The 26,329-nt window shown below is 40.8% G+C and overlaps 1 protein-coding gene across 5 annotated transcripts in view; it reads left to right on the top strand.

The window, feature by feature from the left end:
* The window catches only part of LOC126244356 (caspase-1-like), a 197,927-nt gene that overhangs the window by 133,858 nt on the left and 37,740 nt on the right, over positions 1 to 26,329 (top strand). For 4 of the 5 annotated variants that reach the window (XM_049948232.1, XM_049948233.1, XM_049948231.1 and 1 more), the window contains exons 5-6: positions 5,213 to 5,296; positions 26,066 to 26,149. In XM_049948232.1, the coding sequence (XP_049804189.1) occupies positions 5,213 to 5,296; positions 26,066 to 26,149 (168 nt within the window). The remainder of the gene's footprint in view (positions 1 to 5,212; positions 5,297 to 26,065; positions 26,150 to 26,329) is intronic. The other variant, XM_049948234.1, reaches the window with a different exon arrangement.

Genomic DNA, 26,329 nt, shown 5'->3' with positions numbered 1-26,329 from the left:
ATGTTTCTTATATTTCATTTCATCTGTTTCTACAATCGTGCTATAATTTCATGTATTGACTCGTTCCATGACCATGGAGACGTCTCCTAAATGTGGTCCCACGGAACAATAAATAAATAAATAAATAAATAAAATGTGTAACCTTCACACCCTCAGAAGAGTGCATGCTATCTGTGCCAATTTGTCAGTAGTCTGCAGTATACTGATATAGTAAAGCAGTAGTATACAACGTTTTAAGCAGAATCTCCTGGAAGTTTCGTTTGTATCGTTCTTCACTCAATTGCCTCATTTTATCAATTACTGGAACACTATATAGTGTATGATTCCAGCTATCAGCTCATATGCTAACAAATTCTACATCTACATGGTTACTCTGCAATTCACACTTAAGTGCCTGGCAGAGGGTTCATCCAACCATTTTCATACTGCTTCTCTACGATTCCACTCTCGAATGGCGCGTGGGAAAAAGGAACACCAAAATTTTTCCGTTCAAGCTAAGTTTTCTCTTATTTTATTGTGATGATAATTTAATTCTCCCTGCTTAGGTGGGTGTCAACAAAATATTTTTGCATACGGATGATAAAATTGGTGATTGAAATTTTGTAAATAGATCTCACCGCAAAGAGTGACTGCCACCCCAACTCGCGTAACGTATCAGTGACACTCCCACCCCTATTGCACTATAACATGAAACGAGCTGTCCTTCTTTGCACTTTTTCGATGTCTCCCGTCAATCCCACCTGGTAAGGATCCCACACCGCGCAGCGATAGTTTAGCAGAGGACGGACAAGTGTAATGTAGGCTGTCTCTTTAGTGGGTTTGTCGCATCTTCTAAGTGTTCTGCCAACAAAGCGCAGTCTTTGTTTCGCCTTCCCCACAATGTTATCTGTGTGGTGTTTCCAATTTAAGTTCCTCGTAATTGTAATTCCTCGGTATTTAGTCGAATTGACAGCCATTAGATTTGCACGATTTATCGTATACCCAAAATTTATCGGATTTCTTGTACCGAGTGGATGACCTCGCACTTTTCTTTGTTTAGTGGCAATTGCCACTTTTTACAAGACGGTAAATTACAGCGTCATCTGCAAACAATCTAAGAGGGCTCTCATATTATCACCTAGATCATTTAGCTAAATCAGGAACAGCAGAGGTCCTATGACACTACCTTGAGGAACACCAGATATCACTTCTGTTCTACTCGATGATTTACCGTCTATCACTACGAACTGTGATCTCTCTGAGAGGAAATCACGAATCCAGTCACACAACTGAGACGATACTCCATATGCACGCAATTTGATTAATAGTCGTTTGTGAGGAACGGTATCAAAAGCCTTCTGGAAACCTAAGAATATGAATCGATCTGAGATCCCTTGTCGACAGCACTCATTACTTCGTGGAATAAGTAAGAGAACGATATTTTCTGATTCCATGTTGGTTATGTATCAATAAGTCATTTTCTTCAAGGTGATTCATAATGTTCGAGTACAGTATATGCTCCGAAATCCTACTGCAAATTGAGGTCAGTGATATGGATCTTTAATTCAATGGATTACTCCTATTTCCTTTCCTGAATACTGGTGCGACCTGTGCAACTTTCCTGTCTTTAGGAACAGACCTTCCGTCAAGCGAGCGGTTGTATATGATTGCTAAGAAAGGCACTATTGTGTCTGCATACTCTGAGAGGAACCTGATTGGTACACCATCTGGACCAGAAGACTTGCCTTTCTTAAGTGATTTGAGTTGTTTCGCAACACCTAAGATTTCTACAAGTTTTTATCACTCATGCTAACAGCTGTTCTGCTTTCGAATTCTGGAATATTTACTTCGCATTCTTTCGCAAAGGAATTACGGAAACAGTTTTTAGCAACTCCGCTTTATTGGCACCATCATAGATAACATTTCCATCGCTATCGTGCAGTGACGGTATTGACCCCCCCCTTTTTTTTTTTTTTTTTTCCCCTCCCCCCCCCACTGGTGTACTTTACATACGACCAGAATCTCTTTGGGTTTTCTACCATATTTTGAGACAATGTTTCATTGTGGAAACTGTTGAAAGCATCTCGCATTTTCATCCGCACTAAATTTCGAGCTTCAGTGAATTCACTGAATTTTATGTGTTAGTACTTACATATGTCTCGTAAATATGTATTAAAATTCATACTGTCATGCTTGAATGTGTTAATAAGATTAGCATTTTCTGTCACCAACTAGACTAGAGTCCAGCATTACGCATGGCTCAAATACATGACGTCCACTTCATATGATGACATAAACAGAAATATTTGTGTATCTTACTTTGCTCTTCCTCTGCCACGACGTGAAATATGATCACAGTGTTCATCTTTACTTTCTGAGGTGGTGGAAAATCACTGCTTTCACTAAATGACTGTTAGATTATTCCATCAATACTGGGTACAATCGGCTGTAATAGTGTTTTTGAAATTATGTATATATGTGCTGAAAGCGAATCTCCTCAGGGTGGGTTTACAGTGACGGAAGAAGATTAGTCTTCCTGCAATCACATGGCTAGACAATGGAAGCATGTACACTGATGAACCAAAACATTATGACCACATGCTTAATAGGTTGTTTGTCCATCTTTGGAACGAGCTACATCAGAAATCGTGCGTATCAGGGATCCGACAGTTTGTTGGTAGGTTTTTGTAGGTATGTGCCATTAGATATCTATGCTCAGGTCGTGTAATTCACATAAACAATGGGCCGCTGACTTGCATACACAGAGACTGCGACCAACAGCAACCCAGTGGGCTCAATAGGATTTGCGACAGGCTCATTTGGTCACCGAGACATCAATGTGAATTCACTATAATGCTAATCAAACCACTGGAGCACGCTTTTGGCTCCCAAACAATAACAATTATATTGCTAAAAAGTGACATCGCTGTTGGGGAAGACATTAAGCTTGAAAAGATTCACATGTTTCGCAGTTGTCAGCGTGTCTTTGATTACTGCACAGATCCCATGCAAGCACAGGAGAATGTCTCCCATAGCATAATAATGCTCCCACCAGCCTACATTCCTGGCATCTGCACATTTCGAAGGGCTGTTCCCCTCGATGACGACGTTTGTGGAGATGACCATCGAGCTACTACAGAGAAAATGTGATTCGCATGAAGAGCCGACACTTTTCTATTCATCAAAGGTCGAATCCTGACGGTCTCTTGCCATCGGGAACCGTAATTGACGATGTTGTTTGGTCAACATGTGGGCTGCTGTAGAGTTCCATGTTCAACAATGTATGATGAACGGTGTGCTCCAAAACAGTGTTGCGTACACCAGCTTTGTGTGCTTTTGGAAGAGATGTCACAGATCACTATCTATCCTGCATTACATAGCAGACGAGTCCCCAAACCCCACGTTCTGTGAAGAGTCGTGGACGTCCAAACTATTTAGCTCCTAGTGGTAGTTTCAATGCCCTTGTACCTCTTTCCATAGATACTCACAATAGTAGCACATGAATATTCGACCAGCTTCGCCATTTTCGAGATACTCATTCACAGGCTCTGTGTAATAATAATCTGCCCTGTGTCAAAGTCTCTTACCTCAGTGGATTTCACCATTTGCAGCCAATATCTTCACTAGTGTGATTCCCTATCTGTGTCTGTTCTGATTCCATACTTGTGTTACTGCATCACGTGCCTGTAATGCCACCAAGTGGCATCCATCATCGTGGTGGGTAGTGGTCACAATGTTTTGTTTTATCAGTGTTTGTTATTAGGCACTAGTGAGCGATTCCTGTTGTGCCAGTTTCAAGTATAAATACAGGACCAGTTGGTAACTACAAGGCTCTTGTGACAGGGCTACTTCATCCATTCAGTCATGGTGGTGAACATGCAATTCCATTAACATGCATGGAACTTTTACAGCTGCACTTCTTTCTTGATAATCTCTTACATATAGCAAGGTATATGAAGAGACTTAAGTAAGAGCACAGTTGTATGCCTACATTTAATTAATGCATTTCATTTTCTTCTTGCATCGATAATAAAAGTGATTAGTAGAGCTGAGTGATGGTTTCTTTTGATGGATGAGGAGTTTTGCGCATCATCTCGAAGCCAACATGTTTACAGGCGCTCTTGTTTAAGTTGTAGATAACCATAAACAATATTATTTATGATGTCATGGTTAGCCATTGAGAATTCTCATGCAACTGGGTGAGTGATTTATCAATAAATGTTAAAATGTAGCTTAGCAGGAATATTTTTTGTTATTAATCTAGTATAATTTTGTTCCTCCTCACCTGAGGCACTGGACAGCGTCCTTATCTCTGCCTCGTAACATGCATCTAACGTCAGGGATGGCACATGTGGACTGGTTTCTCAGCACACATTCATATCGTCTTGGCCATAATTGTGGAGTACAGACATGCGCATAATTATATCACAAGTGTGTTTGAGTATATGCTGTTTGTGTGTATATTTATATGATACATCTTAGTTATGTGAACGTCGGAAAACATTAATAGGTCGTAATGCAAATATGTACATGGCCATGTGGGCACTGAACATTATAGAATGGTGTTCAGACTGTTTGCCATTTGGCAAAACAGCAGTAACAGTACTGCTCCTCTTCCCATACCATGGGTGAAGAACATGATTTGGCACTGTTGAGAAAGTGTGATTTTCAAGCAGTGGAAATTCCATGACTTCCAAACAATGTAAGTAAATATGTGGAAGTCTGACTGTAGCCACCCCTTTGTTTTGGCACAACACATGTTGCATGGTTCCTGTTTGGTAGGAGCAAAATGGGCAGATATTGGGAGGGAGCTCGATTTATATTGGATGATCTCTCACAACAATCTCCCCCCCCCCCCCCCCCCCCTGGATGACCTTGCCATGTGTCAATTGTGACCTTCAATATGACATGTAAATGTTCAGAAAGTACTGCCATATGTTGAGTCAGCGATTTGGGCTCATTCTCTCACTGCCGCTCTACTATTGCAGACTGTTGCCTGTGTGCAATGAGTAAGTCATAATGATGTTTACAGCAAAAGAAGAGATTAGTGGCCTGTAACTACACATTCACAGTTGTATCGCAATTATACTGTAGACCCATATTTACAGGAACGTTTCCGCTTCTGTTTTCATATACTTTCAACCATGTTAGTTTTCGCTATTAATTAAGAACATTCAATGTACTGTAATTTACCGAAATCTGAAACCTAATCGAGTGTGTCTTTCTGTTGCAGGCGAGTAGGGTATGTATGGCTGTAACTTCATCGACTCCGTTACGCCATAAGGAGAAGACCTCATATCGTACTCCACCTGTGCAGGTAAGACATTGTCTTAATATCTGTCTGATAGTTTGAAAAGTTAATTTCTTAGTTAAGGTTTGCTCATCAGTAGCCCTACGATGGGCATTCAGATAAGGTAAAGGCATTGGATGTTCCTGCCTTGCACAACATATGGCACAGTTGGACCTCATGTACGACAGTTCTGTACGTTCACAGCACCATGCAAAATAACACGAGCCTTGTCTGTTCAAAGAATATTTCATCGCCCTATGTCATACATTTCCAGGTGTGAGTGAGTCCTCGTTATTCAACACAAAAAAGTAACATTTTCAACCTGGCCATTTCAGATGTCTTTCAAATTTGGTGCATCCAGTGATCCAGATAAGAGATGTAGAATTACCAGTTTGCAGAGGTGTAGGACAACTGCGAAGAAAGTCACAAGTCTGCAAAGTTTGGGAATAGTGTGAGATTTACATGTGTATGGTTGAGCATAAATGTCTATATTTCTGATTCTATACAGGTACAGCAATGAAACTAGTATCCCTGAAAAGCTAACGAGTAGGGTTTTACACTGATATGCAACCTTGGAGGTTTCTAAGAATTTTCATAATCAAGGTAACTGCCCTTGACTTTTGACCTTGAATATCTCAAAACACTCCACTTTCATTTTTCTTAAGAATAGATATTCTACTGTATCGATATAGTATTTTGAACACGGTAAAAACTCTTATGAAGATGGCACATCAAAGACATCATGCCCAAAAATTTATTTTGTCAACATCAATATCCTATCAAAATGCAGGAGGTAGCACATAAATGTGAAACACAAATTATTAAAAAATACAGTTCATAAGTAACATTATATAAAAAGAATGTTTATATTACTGTTGTGGTATTATGATTCATTTATAGTGTAGCTTCAGTGAAAAGGCAATGAAAGTGGTTACATCAGGTTTTTACGAATCTCCAATTAAATCTTTAATGTTCACCGGACTGATGCAGGGGAAGATCATGTTCTTCTAGTAGATGTCACTAGTTGTAGTCTTCTAAGAATGCCACATCTTCTGATAACACAAGTATTTGGTGTGGCAGGAAACTCAAATGATGGAGATGGTCCATGTAGATGCAAGAACCTGGCCTATACTTCATCCGTTTCTTCATAAATTTGTAAGAAGTATGCAACCATACAAATAGGCTGCCTGTTAACAGCATTTCTTTCCAAAGAGCAGCCACTGATTCCTCTCTGCTCTCTATAAAAGTAGAATATGTGTTTGTTTTTACTATACCTTTGTCAGTAGGTATGGGTACATGGAATCGTACTTGTATTCTTGAAACGTTATTCAGCCTTGGCGATGTCGTAGTAAAGATGTGTATCGATATGTAGTCGTAGATACACAAAGAAATATTTTCCTTACACTACAACAGTAGTTCTCTTCCAAAATAATGCCATTCAAAACCTTCCTGATGGTGGCACAGATTCATGAAATTATTTCCGTTTTTGTATAGGGCAGCATTTTCATCTCGAAAGTGGTAAATGTGCTACGAAGCTGGAAAGTGACATTTTAAAAATGTATGAAATTGTACTGCAAAGAATACACACACACACTGTATCATACTGAACTCAATCACATAGTTGCACATAAAAGATGACAGTTATTGAAGTATATGAAAATCACATAAATCAGTTACAAACTACAGTGGACACACACTTCATTCAAGACGTACGTGTCCCTACAGATATTTGGATTTAGGATATGGCATGTTTGATATGCTTGCCGTCATTGGTGATTATGTGGCGCAGATGAATAGCGGAATTCTGCATGACCCACGGAAGTGTCGGAACATCGATGCTGTCGATGACCTCCTGCATGTCTATCTTCAGCTCAGCAATGGTTTTGGTGTTATTGCTGTATACCTTATATTAAGCTGCACAAAAAGGAGTATCATTGTGCTGATCCAGAGAATATGGCGGCCAATCAAGACCCACGCCAGTAACCTCTATGTACCCCAGAGCCAGAATGCGATTCCCTAAGTCCTCTTCCAGGACAAGACACACTCTTTTGCTTCGATGGGAACGAGCTCCATCTTGTGTGAACCACATTTTATCGAAATCAGGGGCACTATGGATAATGGGGATGAAATTAGCTTCTAAAACCTTCGTGTACAATTCGATTGTCACCAAGCCATCAAGGAGTATCACACCGATTATTCCGTGACCGAACATCGGACACCACGCAGTCACACACTGAGGGTGAAGAGATTTTTCGATCGCGAAATGCGCCAATTTTGTTTATTGACGAACCCATCCAAATGAAAGCGCGCTTCGTCCTTAAACAGAACCATAATGACAGCCTAGTCCTGCTCGTCAATTTTGTGGACAGTAGTGTTAGAGAAACATAACTGCTGTTCCATAGCCCTGGGGCTTAATGGCTGATGGGTTTGAATTTTGTATGGGTAGACATACATGTGTTCAACAACAATTTTACGCAGTGTCGCCCTGTTGATTCCCACCTGTTGTGCAGATTGTCTGATAGATTTCCTTGGGCTGGTCTGAAACACAGTGCGTTTCTTATCTATGTTTTCAGGTGATCTTACCTTTTTGAATGACTGACATGGACACTCTGTCATTACGAATCTACCCATTCTCTAAAATTTGTGAATCAAATTCTTGATTGTTATCACTCTTGGACAGGTTGTCTTCCGCTTACACATGGCTGCAAACTTCGTTTGATCCGCAGTTGGGCTGTTATTGCTCGCATAGTAGCCCCTTCACAAGTGCTATACACTCAGGCATGCTGTACCATGACATTTGCATGTGCAAATGGCCGACAACAACAAAGCATGTGCCCTTGCGAACACTAATCCCCAACATACCCTGCAGCCAAGTGTGCAGTTTGAACGCCCTAACGCAAACCGTTCAGAAGTTATGACGCTTTTATCTCATATAGTTCAATAATTGTCACCCAGTATGTCACATGAGTATTTGATCAGTATTCGTGTTGTGTTGTAAGTTATAAACGGGTGAATTGTAATCTGTGAGCTATTCCAGAGAAATCCCTGTACTTCATCCTGAGTGGTAACGCAGTAATCACAAACAAGATATTCATTTACTCTGAGATCTTCTTTAGTGATTTTTAAAGATCTGTGCGGTGATACTGGATGATACATGAGTGTAGAAGGAGTTGTTGTAAACTCGGTGCAAACACCTCAATGAAATGATCTCTAGAATTTGTTATATCTCTAGAACTACCCTATTTGTGGTTAACCAACACTTGTTTGTAATTTCGTCAATGCAATCGGTCTTGCCAAACATGCACAATAGGGATATGCACCTAAGAAACATGCTGGAAGTGCAGAATTGCACGTAACAAACGCTACACAGTGCTTACATGATGGTAAAGTGCCTTCTTTACAATTTATTGACGTTCGCGTCATGTAAGAAGGCGACCAAATTTTCACCAGTTCTGTGCATTCCCCTCCACTAGCCACTACCAGCCAATAATATTCACTCTCTTTCCGGGTGGCTAGCAGAGAGTTACGGCTAGAGAGCAAGAATCTCGCTCCTACTTGCTGCACTGTGTGCACTGTAGCAGTATAGCTGTGAATGTGTATCTGTAAATGTTTAGCCGGCCGGAGTGGCCGAGCAGTTCTAGGTGCTACAGTTTGGAACTGCGCGACTGCTACGGTCGCAGGGTCGAATCCAGCCTTGGGCATGGATGTGTGTGATGTCCTTAGGCTAGTTAGGTTTAAGTAGTTGTAAGTTCTAGGGTACTGATGACCTCAGCAGGTAAGTCCCATAGTGCTCAGAGCCATTTGAACCATTTGTAAATGTTTAAGTGCGATTAAAAAACAGTCATGTGACAGCAATAAATGTGAAGTGCTTTACAAGCAGGCAGGCGGATTATTTACCTTATTTATACCTTTTTCAAATGTGAATTAAAGCAGGTCTCCTACTGTTTACAATTTAAGGCACAAGAACGGACTTTAGAACAATGTGGTGTCGGCAATAGAACTGGAAGAGAATTGTAAATGAAAGTGTCTGAGCTGTAAGAACCATAGAAGCATTTGGTTTCTTGTCGCCTGGAAATCGCAAGGAACTTGTAACACAAACGGATGGTTTTAACAACGATTTGTTAAAGTGCTTAATGTGAATGATGAATGCCCGACATCAGTAAAACGTCTTACAGTTATGCGGCTTCATCAATGTAAAGAATTTTAAAAGATGTTGGTTTCAGATACGTTAAGAAGACAGTTTTTAGTTCAAAGAAGCGACATAGGCTCAGCACGAACTATATCTAATATAAAGATTCACGATACAAGAGAAGGAGGTAGTTCAGCAGTGTTTACCTTGATGAAAAATGGGCCAATTAGAATCATTGGAAGATGATCTGCTGGAAAATGAGTGATGGTACTGTCAGTATTAAAGTTATCATAGGAATAGGTTCTCGAATAATTATTGAGCTTTACGACTCATCTTCTGGTTATGTTTCTGAGAATAAACTTGTATTTACGTGTAAGAAAATCAGCTGTGATTGCCATACGGAATTGAATGCTGTCGTTTTCGTGACGTGATTCATAACTGTTGTGATACCTACCTTCGAAGTCGGCCATTGCCAGTTATACTTGAAACATCAGGTAGAAGCACCAGAAAAGCGGATATTTTTCATCGACTTAAAAACAGAAATATTAAGCACCGTATAAATCACACTTATGCCGATCTCCTGAAGCTCGTTAATTTATACAAGTCACATGACAGAACGTCAAACTTGACTTCCTTGCACGTAAATGGGGTCACATAGTTTTGCGTGTACCCCCTGTCACTGTCAGCGTAGCCCCTCAGAATTAATTGGAGCAAAGGGTTTTAAGGCTGTGTGAGAGAAAAAAACAAAACATTCGAGGTAACAATAGTGAATCGCTTGTGCGTGAGAAAAAAGACAATGAGGCAATAGACAACATTCCGCCTGCATAATGAGCACTGTCCCTGCGGTATACTGAAAAGCTTCAGAAAGAAGAATTTGACAGGGAAGTAATGATGAATATAAGCCTTCAACGTATCATCGTAGATTTTCAGTCATATTGTTCAGAAACAGACTCAAATAGGAGTGACAATGGTATTACGACATAGACTTTGGAAGAAAGTAATAATATTTCTTAGCTTGACAGACTTGTGGTTTAAAAAAATGTGTCTGTTAACATATTGGATGTATACATAATAATGACAAGTTCCTAGCCCTTTTGATTTGGACTTTTTGCCCTTTTAGTTATGCAGATTATAACGATCAAAATATTACCCAAGCAGATGTTAACCCTTTCCCACCAGCAGATGTCAACCCTTTCCCACCAGCAGATGTTAATCCTTTCCCACCATACTGTATGCTTTAATAGCACGCGAGAATATGCTACTGGATAAATTAATGAGAAGACCGATATTTCCAAATGTAGACGTCTGTCATTACGACCAATGCTTACCTATGCAGAGCGATTACACTTAACTATAGTCAAACACGTCCACACACACACCTTACACATTTTTCCCCTCATAGATTTGACCGTATAATACAAATGCAAACCGTAGACAAACGAGCCTGACACTTGTCTGCAGCAATGCAGTTGGGCATGTGCAGTTCTCATCCCCCCCCCCCCCCCCCTCGCCCCTTCCTGTCTAGTCCGCCACTATGCGTGGAAGTGCCATCGTAGGTGACACGGGCTTTAGTTCTTTCGATCTTTCGATTTACACCATACAACTTAGTATAGTGTGAGAGACACAAACAAACAGCATTGGTTTCACTCGCATTGGCACGAAGACAGTGTTTTGACCACAACTCCCAAAGGTTTGAGAATTCAATATTTACATCTGGGTATATAGCTTTGAAATGTGCATATAATTTCTTAGAGGCTGATATAGGGCAAAATTGCGAGAAAATTCAAAGTTTTGTAACCGCACAGTTTATTATATTGAATCTTTAAGAATAACATGCAGAGTTTCATAATCGAATTCTGACTAGAAATATCTTTTAGGAAAGGTTATTTGGGTGTCTGTGCATGCTACGCCCTTACTTTCTGTGCTGCGATCCACACCTTCTCTATGCTAGTAACTTTTTGTGCATAAATTTTTCGTTCACACTACCAAAAGGAACTGCAGATGAGTCTAGACTTCCTTTGATTTCAACGTGGTTCTTCTGCAAAGTACATGCTTCAAACTTATTTCAGTTTTTAGTTTTGCATATATCAACCTGTTTTGCTGGAAATAGGTCGAAACGCATATTCAAAAAAGTGAGGAAATTTCGAATTTCACTAGTAAAAGGTGCAGGATATTTAAATAACAGTGTTACAGATGCTGCTCCTAAGTGTAAAGAACAAGTTTCGGCTAAGTCACTGAGTTCATCGAAGAAGAAAATTTGTGAAGGAATTGGTGATGCTGCGTACAATCTAAACCATGGCTTTTCCAGTGGATTTTAGTTAGCTGAATTAGAAATACTTGCCTATATGATTAATGTTTCATGTGCATGTAGTAATTATGGATCAAAGGGCCTTAGACTTTATGATGACAGTGAAAGAATTGTCATTGTAGGTAATATACATACTTTGTGTAAAGTTTGTAAACAAGATGTTCATTTCAAGACTTCGGCTCTCCATGAGAAGATGTATGAGGTGAATACAACATTTTGTCACGCCTTGAGATGCTTAGGTGCAGGCAGAGAAGGCGAAAATTTGTTTTGTGGCATGATGGACGTGCCTGCATCAGTTACTGGATTCAGTGATTACAAAAGAACACTCCTCAGTGCTCTTGAAGTTGAGTGCAAGGAGGACATTAAAGCAGCTGTTGAGAAAGCTGTAAATATAAATAGTGAAGGGGAAGAAGGACACTGTGTAGTGAAGACAGATCTTTGTGTCTCTTGTGATGAAGTGGGGCCATACATTTTTTTGTGTGGATAAAGGGAAATCTTAGATCTCAAGCAATGAGCAAATATTTTTATCAGTGTGACGAAGGAAGGACAACAGTGCAGTGATAAAGTCTCAGAACACAAGTAAGTGGGCACCAGGAATTGCGAGGGGTCAAATGGTGTGATAGAAGCAGGTGGGATGAAACAAATATTCTAAAGGTCAGTTGAACAATATGGTGTTACATATGTGAAGTATCTAGGTGATGGAGAGTTCAGTGTCTTTAAGACTGTTTTAGAGAGCAATCCTTGTGTCTCACAAACTAAAATGGAAAAAGTGGAATGTGTGGGGCATGTTCAAAAGTGAATGGAAGTTATACTTCTCAGATTGAAGAAAGAATTGAAAGCCAAGAAATTAGATGGAAACTCACAGAGAGGTGTTAACAGACTGACAGACAAGGAAATTCACATTTTGCAAATATATTATGGAATAGCTATCACAGGTAACTTACATTGTGTGACCAAAATGCAGGAAGCCATATGGTCAATATTCTTTCACAAAATTTCCACAGATGATAATCCTAGAAATTCCCATTGTGACATATCGTGGTGCAAATATCTTCAGGCAGAAGCCAGTGGAATGCCATACACCCACAAACATGGTTTGACACTTGTTGTTTTAGATGTTATAAAACCTGCTCTCAGATACCTAGCTAATCCTGAACTGCTGAAAATCAGTGTACATCAGAAAACACAGAATACAAATGAGAGCTACAATTAGCTTATGTGGATGCATTGTCCAAATACAGTATTTGTGTCCTCAGTTGTTATGAAGATAGTTGAATGTGATGCCTGTCCAGTGTTCAGTAGTGGAAATTTAGGTAGGATTAAGTGCCAACAGAGACTATGCTTCCATTCAGGTGCATTCACACTGAAGATACTGAGAAGCATCCATGAAGCATTACTGGACAAAGCCCAGGCAGCAGAAGAAAAAATGCAAACGTTGGCTAGGCAAAGATGGCAGGGGAAGGGATTACTCTAGGAAGATGAAGAAGAGAATAAAGATTATGGATATGGACAGCATTAGTCACTAGAGGTATAGCAATATTGTAAAAAACTGAAATAAAGACTTTAAATGCTTTTGCAGTAAACCAACTTTTTTGACTTATAATGTGCCTTTTCTCAGAAAATATAAAAGCTAACATCCTGAAATTTGGCATAGTTCTTAAGATTAATTACTGCATATCCTGTGCAGCAATAGTTCATTATCTTCCATCTGAGAAATGTCCTCTTTTAAAACTTGAGAAAAATAGAACAGCTCTGGGTAACACAAAACTGAAAAATTAATTTCATATCAACTGTGATATTAAACAAAAATCTGTTCCACACGTTTTATTTGCCTCTTATGCAAATATAACTGTTGGATTCCAGTTTTGTTGTTTGACTAGTTTATACGAAAAGCTACATTAAAAATTCAAATTCTTATAAAATGTATGTCGATGTGCATTTTCAAACAAAAACTGCACAGGGTATCAAGCATTATGTTCTACATAATAGTCGCAATTTATACTATTCTATCTGTAATAAATTTAGACATATACATGTTTAGGTACAAGAATCCATTTTGCCCTACATCTGTCTTTAAGATTGTGCAAACCTAGGTGCTTCTGCTTTGTGTTCTAATTCCATTTTTTCTCGCAGCACAAAGTCTTTTATTGATGATATCTCATGGCTAACATTGCCATCACAATAAAAATCGTGTACATGTTGAACAGCTTTTTTACAACATGTCTTACTTGGTTTTGGATTTGGTGCCACTAATATACCATGTTCTTCTAATAGCTGTTTTGCTCTTCGTGTAGTGTAATTTGAAGTGGAAGTACTGTGAAAATTTGTATTTTATCACACATACCTTCCGTGCGTGAAATTCATATTCCAGCTGGGCTACTATTTCTCTATCTCCATTTCTTCATCCACCTTCGTTAATTGGGTTTGGATGGGAATATTTTAATAAACCAAATGCAGAAATAATCTTTAGAATGTGATCTTTAATTACCAATATTCACTTCTGCACATAATCACCAGCCAACTGGATAAATTTCTGCCAACAATGAACAATTTTTCTGCAGCCATCGTGGAAGAAGTCCTTGCATAAAAAGTTCTCGGTTTACTTGCCGTGGCAACTTTGGATAAAATCTCAAAGCTTTCGATGACTACCTCCGTCATCTTCGTCAGGGGTAAAACTGACTGTCGTGGACCAGTGAGGCTTCCGCTTTTATAAGCAGTGGACGGCTTCTCATTGGCTGGATGACGTTACAGTGAGACCGGCGCCTACTGAAGTGGCGGTCTCTATATCCATAGATTTTGTTTGCGTGCTTTATCCAGGATTGCTTGCAGCACCATCCATCGCAACAGGCAGAGAACTACGAGGAATGTACGAAGTCTCCCTCTGTGCTCTTTCTTTATCAGTTGCGTGCTTCCATGCATTTGTGAGTGCATAACTGAAGTCTCTGTTGAAATTATTTTCACAGAGTCTAATTTCAACTGCTTCCCTGATGACAGAGTCCCAATAGTTTTAAGCATGAGTAGTAGTCTTGTTTCATTGAATAAAATCTTATGTTTATTTAACAAACTGTGCTGAGCCACCGCTGATTTTTCTAGGTACCTGTATCTCAGGTGACGCTGATGTTCCACACAGCGATCGGCAACAGTTCTTATAGACTGGCCCACATAATTATTCCCACACTCGCAAGGAATGCTGTCAATTCCCGGTACTCTCAGGCCAAGATTATCTTTCATGGGTCGCAGCATTTCCTTAATCTTCCTGGGTGGCCGGAAGACTGGTCTGATTCCCTGCCGGCTCAGGACTCTGCCAATCTTGCTGGTCGTTGCACCGATGAAGATGACGGAGATAGTCATCGAAAGCTTGGGATTTTATCCAAATTTTACGTGGCAAGTAAACCGAGAACTTTTTATGGAAGGGCTCCGTCGCGAAAGACTTCGTAGTCATGGAAGAAGTTGACGCTCTTTCCACAACCACAGTCTCACAGTTCTCTCAATGTCTTCCTCAGAAGCATAATGATGTCCACGCAGATCGTCTTTATCAGGAAGAGATGGAAGTCAGACAGTGCTAAATCTGAACTGTGTGGAGGATGCTATGTGGTGGTGAATTCAGAATTTCATTTCGGAGCGTTGTTAGCCATCGTTTCAGAGTTTGCAGCATTGTGATGTAACGCTCTGAATTTACTGTTGTTCAACGATCAAGGAAATCAACATGGATAATAAAATCTGTGTCCCAGAACACTGAAGCCATGATTTTTCCAGCTGAGGGCAGCGCTTTCAAATTTCTGTTTCTGGGGCGAGTCTTTGTGTCGATATTCCATAGACAAAGCATTGTCTTTAAATATGTCTGCTTGTGAGGTGTCTGCTTGTGTCTGTATATGTGTGGATGGATATGTGTGTGTGTGCGAGTGTATACCCGTCCTTTTTTCCCCTTAAGGTAAGTCTTTCCGCTCCCGGGATTGGAATGACTCCTTACCCTCTCCCTTAAAACCCACATCCTTTCGTCTTTCCCTCTCCTTCCTTCTTTCCTGATGAGGCAACAGTTTGTTGCGAAAGCTTGAATTTTGTGTGTATGTTTGTGTTTGTTTGTGTGTCTGTCGACCTGCCAGCACTTTCATTTGGTAAGTCACATCATCTTTATTTTTAGATATATTTTTCCTACGTGGAAAAAATGAGGTGACTTACCGAACGAAAGCGCTGGCAGGTCGATAGACACACAAACAAACACAAACATACACACAAAATTCTAGCTTTCGCAACCAACGGTTGCCTCATCAGGAAAGAGGGAGGGAGAGGGAAAGATGAAAGGATGTGGGTTTTAAGGGAGAGGGTAAGGAGTCATTCCAATCCCGGGAGCGGAAAGACTTACCTTAGGGGGAAAAAAGGACAGGTATACACTCGCACACACACACATATCCATCCACACATACAGACACAAGCAGACATATTTAAAGACCAATTTTTCCCACGTGGAATGTTTCCCTCTATTATATATATATATATATATATATATATATATATTTTCACATGTCCCCATATATCTACTGTTGGTAACTTAGTTCGTGTGAAATGATCACATTATGGCTGAGAAACGTCTACTAAAACAAATCAGAATTGTACAGTGGCAGTAGAGTTACATACCAAGGCTGCAGTATGTTGTTCTACAACATTGGCCGGAAACATGTCTGCCATTGTAATATGGAGTCGATGCCTCCAGGCAGCCTTACTCACTGGCATGAAAGATCTCAGCAGTCCCAAAATCACCTAGAGGTACGGACCCCTTTAATACCGTTCAGATCCATAAGAGTCAAATGGTAATCGTTGCAGCATCTCCAGGCACCTGAAGTATCACCAGCTGCCCATCTCTACATACAGGCTGCTCTCTCTCAGTAAGTCTAGGATCTTCTGCATCACTGTGTTATCCGCTTGGCCATCCAGAATCATGCAGCTGCGTCACGTGCACTGAGGTGACAAAAGTCATGGGATAGAGATATGCACATATACCTAAGGCGGTAGTCGTGAGTACATGAGGTATAAAAGGACAGTGCATTGGCGGAGCTGTAATTTGTACTCAGGTGTTTCATGTGGGAAGGTTTCCGACGTGATTATATTCGTACGATGGAAATTACCACACTGAACGTGGAATGGTAGTTGTAGACACATTGCAAATTCCATTTCAAGAGTCGTTAGGGAAATCAAAAGCCCAATTACACCAGGTCAAGAGTGTGCCAGGAATACCAAATTACAGGCATTACCTCTAACAACTGAGAAACAGTGGCTGACGGACTTCACTTGACGATCAAGAAGTGGTTATCTTCAAGAGTTGTTAGTGCTAACGAACAATACCACTGCATGAAATAACTGGAGATATCAGTCTGGGACATACGACAAATATATCCTTTAAGATAGTTCGGCGGAATTTTAGCGTTAGTGGGCTATGGCAGCAGACGACCGTCTGGAGTGCCCTTTTTTAACAGCACGCCATCGCCTGCAGCTCCTCTCCTGGGCTACTGACAATATCGGTTGGGCCCTAGACAACTGGAAAACCCTGGGCTGGTCAGATGAGTCCCGATTTAAGATGGTAAGAGCTGATGTTAGGGTTCGAGTGTGGTGCAGATCCCATTAAGCCATTGACCCAAGTTGTCAAAAAGGCACTGTGCAAGTTACCGCTGGCTCCATAATGGTGTGGCCTGTGTTTACATGGAATGTACTGCGTCCTCTCGTCCAGCTTAAACGATCATTGACAGGAAATGGTTATGTCCGGCTACTTGGAGACTATTTGCAGCCATTCATGGACTTCATGTTCTCAAACAGTGATGAAATTTTTATGCGTGACACAATGGAATCGCATGTTGCCTACGCTGTCTTCACCTGCACTGAGGTGACAAAAGTTACGGGATGCCTCCTAATACTGTGTCGGGTCTTCTTTTCCCCAGCATGGCATGGACCCAATAAGTCACTGGAAGTCTGTTACTGAAATCTTGAATCAAGCTACCTCTGTATCTGTCCATAACTGCGAAAGTATTGCTGGTGCAAGACTTTGTGCACGTGCCGACCTCTCGATTATTTCACATAAATGTTAGATGGGTGGCCAAATCATTCTCTCGAACTGTCCAGAATATTCTTCAAACAGATCATGAGCAATTGTGGCCTGGTTACATTGCGCAATGTTATCCATAAAAATTCTATAATTGTTTGGGAACATGATGTAACTGAATGGCAGCAAATGATCTCCAAGTAGCCGAGCATAAGCATTTCTAGTCAATCATCGTTTCAGTTGGACCATAGGATCCAATCCAATCCATGTAAACACACCCCATGCCATTATGCAGCCACCACCAACTTGTACAGTGACTTATTGATAACCTGGGTGCATGGCTCCGTATGCCTGCACCACACAACAACCTTACCATGAGCTATTACAAACCTAAATTGGGACTCATCTGACCGGACCACGGTTCTCCAGTCATCTAGCATCCAACCAATATCGCCACGTGCCCAAGAGAGACGCTGCAGGCGATGACTGCTGTCAACAAAGGGAATTACGTCGGTCGTATGCTGCCGTAGTCCATTAATGCCAAATTTTGCTCTAAAGACATTACGGATACACTCCTCGTACATCACACACTGATATTTGCGGTTAATTTATGCAGTGTTGCTTGTCTGTTAGTATTGACAACTTTACGCAAAAACCGTTTTTCGCTCGTTAAGTGAAGCTGTCACCAACGACGTTGTCAGTGGTGAGACGTAATTCCTGAAATTTAACAATCCAGAACACTCTTGAAACTGTGGATCATGGAATACTGAATTCGCTAATGATTTCCGAAATGGAATGCCCCGTGTGTCTAGCTCCAGCTATCATACCACGTTCAAAGTCTGTTAATTGCTGTTGTGTGGTCACAATCACGTCGGAAATCTTTTCACATGAATGGGTTGAGTACAAGTGACACTCCACCAGTGCACTCTCCCTTTATACCTTGTGTATGTGATACTAAGAGGTGGAGCCCTCCATACCCACCCGGGCATGATGGTGAACACAAAAGATCTGCCATCTCTGCATAAGGGAAAGTATTCCCTAAGGTGAGGTCTCGCAGGATGTGGGTACTGCGATGTTTGCGTACGTCTGGTTAAGGTAAACAATTAATACATGCTCATCTGGAGATAGATTGCGTTGAAAGTCAAACAAAGTGTAGCGGCTTGAAAGGCACAGGGGAAAGAAGTGACAAAACAAGGGCCAAGGGAGAAAAACCTCTGCGATAGTTAGGTCGGGTAGTAAGGGCAGTAGCAGATGTCTTGTTGACTGCGACAGGTCATGCAAGGGTAGGTTATGTTAATAGCGGGTATCGTGAAGGAGGATACTGTGTCATGCCATTGGTCATTATAATGAAAGGAGTCTGGTGCAGCAACGCAGAGCATTGCCTTGAGCCCTCTCGTGTGCCGTGTCGTCCGTGATTTGGCACGGCATCATCAGGCGCTGGTGCTGAAAGGCGCAGCTCGATGTTGGTCAGTATCCCCTGTTATTGCGTGGCCCAGTTCTGCCGCAGATGCGCGTGCATGATGTATCCTACTCTTTTGTCTTCTCTATCCCTTGCGGGGGCTGCCCCCACGGCAGTCGACGTCCTGCCATTACCGTTGGGGCGGCGGTTGTCTGTCAAAGGGACTGTGCCTGTGATACAATATCCACAGTCAACGGCTATCCTCAGGAGTTTTAGGAAACAGGGTGAAGAAAAACTGTTTTTGATGTGTGTGTGTGTGTGTGTGCCTCGAATTGGTACAAGCGCTCGAGCCATTCTTCTTTTTGTCCATGAAACTGTCGAAAAGGCAGTATAGCAGTATTTGTTGCTGTATGTGGTGCTTGGTCCATCGGGCGTGCAGTGTGGATCAGTAGCTCCTGCACCGTATTGTGCAGCATAGATATATGCAGTGTCTGGAACTGAAACAACAGCATTAACTATGTTGCATCTAATGATTGCAACTGTGGCGCCTGAGCAGTGGGTGGGATTGTCGGGGTGGTCATTTTGGAAGAGACAAAAGCAAGAAACAGACAAGGCAAGCAAGAAAAATACGTACAAAAGAAAAGAAAATACCTGCAATGGTCACCTGAGAACAATGATCATCAAAAGAAACCGTTAAAGCAAGTAAACGTCCCTGTAAAGAAAAGAGAAGACAAAATTAAGGCACCAGCAGAAAGAAAAAAAAATTCGCTAGCCGCCAGGCACTGGGTTCTTCTGATAACTCGTCGCCAATGTGGAATCCTGCCCTCTTGTATCCTATAGGGTGCCTAGGATGCTGTTTTCTCGTATAGCTACACAACATACAAGCAAACGATATTAATGGATTTCACTACAGTTATTGAAATGACAGTATTTAATCTTTGTATTTACAACGAGTTGTTGCAAGCAGTTGACGACATGCAAATAATCAATGTCCTTCACTGCATAGAATGTCAATCACACAAAGTTAATCACACAAGTTCATATGGGTCACAAGTCATGGCTTTTATAGTGCCTCTCTTCTAGTCTTTCTCTACAAGTGCGCGTCTTCTACAGTCTGGCCGAACCTGGAAGGAGCGGCGCTTATATTCTCTTCGGCTAGAGGCTACTCCTGTTGCGGTGCGGTCGTAGTCAGTGTATGTTCTTGATCATGAGGCCGGCGCTTGTCGTTACCCAGAACAATTTGTACATTTCTTACCTATAGAACCTTTTATCTATCATTTATGGTCCTTGTGTTTCCTATATGCATTACTCATACGTAATATTTCAGCATATGCTTGCTTCTCTTTAGGCAGATAGTTGTCACAACTTGAAGTTTTTAAGAGTATTAGCTTCATATTCCAAATCTATACTCCAACCTAAGTTGAACATAGCATATATTGTTCATTCTTGCTGACCACATACATGGTGTCTAACTATCTATCCTCACGTTTGTTATTGTTGTTCGTAATAGTGTTTTGTTCTCCTTCTTATTATTATTCTTCACCTCTTTCTACTCTTCTGCCTCCATCTGTAGTTCATGAGAGTCTATTCAGATTTTCAGTTACTGGTTTAGAAATTTCTAGAAAGATTGTTCTCGTTGCAGCTGTGTTAATTTTAGCAACCGTAATTTCTCCTGAAAGCTTTTTGCGCTTTAATAACTTTGTGCTTTGCCATAGACATAACATCATATACTAAACCATTTCTGAGACTTGTGGTGGCGATGATAGTCAAGTGCCTTAGGTATTGAATTGACATATCCAGATATATATCAATTAGTTTTGTGATGACTTCTTCAACCTTGTCATTGACATGTAGTTCACATTGCAGGATTTTAACATCCAGTCACCCCAACATCTCATTATTTCTAGTTACCACATTCATAAGACTGTCCAGCTGCATCATTTTAGAGTTAATTCCCACTATTTTTGTGCCAGCATATAGATGAGTAATCTTCACACCCTCAGAAGAGTTCATGCTATCTGTTCCAATAGCTTATTTGTCCATCTTTGGAACGAAATACGTCAGTAATTCTGCATATCAGGGATCCGAGAGTTTGTTGGTAGGTTTTTGTAGGTATGTCGCATTAGATATCTATGCTCAGGTCACGTAATTCGCATAAACAATGGGCCGCTGACTTGCGTACACAGAGACTGCGCCCAACAGCAACCTAGTGGGCTCAATAGGATTTATATCAGGCGCATTTGGTCGCCGAGACATCAATGTGAGTTTACTATAGTGCTAATCAAACCACTGAAGCACACTTTTGGCTCCCAAACAATGACAATTATATTGCTAAAAAATGACATCGCTGTCGGGGAACACATCAAGCTTGAATAGATTCACATGGTTCGCAGCTGTCAGTGTGTCTTTGATTACCGCCACAGATCCCATGCAAGCGCTGGAGAATGTCTGCCATAGCATAATAGTGTTCCCCGCAGCCTGCATCCCTTGCAGGCTGCACACTTCGAGGGGCTGTTCACCTCGATGAAGACGTTTTTGGAGATGGCCATCGAGCTACTGTAGAAAAAACGTGATTCACCTGAAGAGCTGACACTTTTGTATTCACTGAAGGTCGAATATTGATGGTCCCGTGTCCTCTGCAACCGTAATTGATGATGTTGTATGGTCAACATGTGGGTTGCTGCAGAGTTCCATGTTCAACAACGTATGATGCATGGAGAGAGATCAATATCTAACCTACTTTACAGAGCAGACGAGTCTCCAAACCCCACGTTCTGTGAATAGTCGGTGACTTCCAACCATTTAGTGCCTTGTGGTAGTTTCAATGCCCTTCTACCTCTTTCCATAGATACTCACAATAGTAGCATATGAATATTCGACCAGCTTCGCCGTTTTTGAGAAACTCGTACACAGGCTCTGTGTAATAATAATCTGCCCTGTGTCAAAGTCTCTTATCTCAGTGGATTTCACCATTTGCAGCCAATATCTTCACTAGTGTGATTCCCCATCAGTGTCTGTTCTGATTTCATACTTTTGTTACTGCATCACGTGCCTGTAATGCCGCCAGGTGGCATCCAACATCGTGGTTGGTGGTGGTCACAATGTTTTGTTTTATCAGTGTTTGTTATTAGGCACTAGTGAGCGATTCCTGTTGTGCCAGTTTCAAGTATAAATACAGGACCAGTTGGTAACTACAAGGCTCTTGTGACAGGGCTACTTCTGCCATTCGGTCATCGTGGTGAACATGCAATTCCATTAGCATGCATGGAACTTTTACAGCTGCACTTCTTCCTTTATAATCTCTTACATATAGCGAGGTATATGAAGACACTTAAGTAAGATCGCAGTTGTATGCCTACATTTAATTAATACATTTCATTTTCTTCTTGCATCGATAATAAAAGTGATTAGTAGTGCTGAGTGATGGTTTCCTCTGATGTATGAGGAGTTTTGTGCACCATCTCTAAACCAACATGTTCACAGGAGCTCTTGTTTAAGTTGCAGATAACCATAAACAATATTATTTGCGATGTCATGGTTAGCCTTTGACAATTCTCATGCAACTGGGAGAGTGATTTATCGATAAATGTTAAAATGTAGCTTAGAAGGAATATTTTTTGTTATTAATCTAGTATAATTTTGTTCCTCCTCACCTGAGGCACTGCACAGCGTCCTTATCTCTGCCTCGTAACATGCATCTAGTGTCAAGGATGCCACATGTGGACTGGCGCTCACCACACATTCATATCATATTGGCCATCATTGTAGAGTACAAACATGCACATAATTATATCACAAGTGTGTTTGGATATATGCCATTTGTGTGTGCATTTATATTATACGTCTTGGTTAAGTAAATATCGGATAACATTAATAGGTCGTAATACAAATATCTACATGGCTATGTGGGCACCGAACATTATAGAATAGTGTTCATACTGTTTGCCATATGGCAAAACAACAGCAACAGTATTGCCCCCCTTTCCATACCAGGGGTGAAGAACATGATTTGCCGCTGTTGAGAATGTGTGATCTTCGTTGTTGTGGTCTTCAGTCCTGAGACTGGTTTGATGCAGCTCTCCATGCTACTCTATCCTGTGCAAGCTTCTTCATCTGCCAGTACCTACTGCAGCCTACATCCTTCTGAATCTGCTTAGTGTATTCATCTCTTGGTCTCGCTCTACGGTTTTTACCCTCCATGCTGCCCTCCAGTACTAAATTGGTGATCCCTTGATCTACCCATCTAATCTTCAGCATTCTTCTGTAGCACCACATTTCGAAAGCTTCTATTCTCTTCTTGTCTAAACTATTACCGTACATTTTTCACTTCCATACATGGCTACACGCCATACAAATACTTTCAGAAACGACTTCCTGACACTTAAATCAATACTCGATGTTAACAAATTTCTCTTCTTCAGAAACGCTTTCCTTGCCATTGCCAGTTTACATTTTATATCCTCTCTATTTCGACCATAATCAGTTATTTTGCTCCCCAAATAGCAAAACTCCTTTACTCCTTTAAGTGTCTCATTTCCTAATCTAATTCCCTCAGCATCACCCGACTTAATTCGACTATATTCTGTTACCCTCGTTTTGCTTTTGTTGATGCTCATCTTATACCCTCCTTTCAAGACACTGTCCATTCCGTTCAACTGCTCTTCCAAGTCCTTTGCTGTCTATGACAGAATTACAATGTCATTGGCGAACCTCAAAGTTTTTATTTCTTCTCCATGGATTTTCATACCTACTCCGAACTTTTCTTTTGTTTCCTTTACTGCTTGCTCAATACACAGATTAAATAGCATAGGGGAGAGGCTACAACCCTGTTTCACTCCCTTCCCATCCACTGCTTCCGTTTCATGTCCCTCGACTCTTATAACTGCCATCTGGTTTCTATACAAATTGTAAATAGCCTTTCGCTCCCTGTATTTTACCCTTGCCACCTTCAGAATATGAAGGAGAGTATTCCAGTCAACATTGTCAAAAGCTTTCTCTAAGTCTACAAATGCTAGAAACGTAGGTTTGCCTTTCCTTAATCTTTCTTCTAAGATAAGTCGTGTTCCAACATTTCTACGGAATCCAAACTGATCTTCCCCGAGGTCGGCTTCCACCAGTTTTTCCATTGGTCTGTAAAGAATTTGCGTTAGTATTTTGCAGCTGTGACTTATTACACTGATAGTTCGGTAATTTTCACATCTGGTAACACCTGCTTTCTTTGGGATTGGAATTATTATATTCTTCTTGAAGTCTGAGGGTATTTCGCTTGTCTCATACATCTTGCTCACCAGATGGTTGAGTTTTGTCAGGACTGGCTCTCCCAAGGCCGTCAGTAGTTCTAATAGAATGTTGTCTACTCCTGGGGCCTTGTTTCGACTCAGGTCTTTCAGTGCTCTGTCAATCTCTTCACGCAGTATTTTATCTCCCATTTCATCTTCATCTACACCCTCTTCCATTTCCATAATATTGTCCTCAAGTACTTTGCCCTTGTATAGACCCTCTATATACTCCTTCCACCTTTCTGCTTTCCCTTCTTTGCTTAGAACTGGTTTCCACCTGAGCTCTTGATATTCATGCAAGTGGTTCTCTTTTCTCCAAAGATCTCTTTAATTTTCCTGTAGGCAGTATTTATCTTACCCTTCGTGAGATAAGCTTCTACATCCTTACATTTGTCCTCTAGCCAACCCTGCTTAGCTATTTTGCACTTCCCATCAATCATATTTTTGAGACGTTTGTATTCCTTTTTGCCTGCTTCATTTACTGTGCATTTTGGTATTTTCTCCTTTCATCAATTAATTTCAGTATCTCTTTTGTTACCCAAGGATTTCTACTAGCCCTCGTCTTTTTACCTACTCGATCCTCTGCTGCCTTCACTATTTCACCCCTCAAAGCTACCCATTCTTCTTCTACTGTATTTCTTTCCCCCATTCGTGTCAATTGTTCCCTTATGCTCTTCCTGAAACTCTGTACAAACTCCGGTTCTTTCAGTTTATCCAGGTCCAATCTCCTTAAATTCCCACCATTTTGCAGTTTCTTCAGTTTTAATCTTCAATTCATAACAAATAGATTGTGGTCAGAGTTCACATCTGCCCCTGGAAATGTCTTACGATTGAAAACCTGGTTCCTAAATCTCTGTCTTACCATTATATAATCTATCTGAAACCTTCTAGTATCTCCAGGGTTCTTCCATGTATACAACCTTCTTTCATGATTCTTGAACCAAGTGTGATCTTCAAGCAGCGGAAGTTCCATGACTTCCAAACAATGTAAGTAAAATATGTGGAAGTTTGGCACAACACTTATTGATTGTTGGAATACAATTTTAATGGCTCTCTGTGCTAGTGTCATGTTGTGACACCCTCTGGTCATTAGGGTACTTTTTGAAATATCAATTTGTTACAGTAATAAACAAGAAATTGATCGTAGGATCATCCTCCTACAGAGCACAGAACTTGAATGGTTCCTACTTTTTCAGAACAAAATGGGGGGAGGATGGGAGGGACCTCAGTTCACACTTCATTTTCTCCCTCCCCCACCCCCCCACTCCCCAGGTGATCTTGCCATGTGTCAATAGTGACCTTCAATATGACATGTAAAGCTAGAAGGTGACACCAGTCAAAAAGTACTGACAGATGAGAAACCAGCGATTTGGGCTCATTCTCTCACTGCTGTCTACTATTGCGGACTATTTATTGAGTCCAATGAATAAGCCATAATGATGATTTCAGAAAAACAAGAGATTAGTGGCTTGTAGCTACACAGTCACAATTGTATCGAAATTGTACTGCAGAACAATATTTACAGGAAAGTTTTCGCTTCTCATTTCACATACTTTCAACCATGTTAGGTTTCGCTATTAATTAAGAACATGCAATGTACTGTAATTTACCGAAATCTGAAACCTAATTGTGTGTGTCTTTCTGCTGCAGGCGAGTGGGACAGATTTCAATGTAAATCCGTTGTTGGAGTCAAGCTCAGTGACGAGGCGTATTAGTCTTGCTCGGTGTCTGCGGGTACGATATTACCTTAATATCAGTGTGATAGTTTGAAACGTTCATTCCTTAGTTAAGGTCTGCTCATAATTGGCCCTACGATGGTCATACTGAAAAGCTAAGTTTAAAATGTTTAAATGTTTGTGAGTTGCTAGACATACACACTACGTAAACTAACTTAAAGTAACTTATGCTAAGAAC

This window comes from Schistocerca nitens, chromosome 1 (assembly GCF_023898315.1).
Source record: "Schistocerca nitens isolate TAMUIC-IGC-003100 chromosome 1, iqSchNite1.1, whole genome shotgun sequence".
NCBI lineage: Eukaryota > Metazoa > Arthropoda > Insecta > Orthoptera > Acrididae > Schistocerca > Schistocerca nitens.
This window is presented reverse-complemented; position numbering and strand designations above follow the sequence as displayed.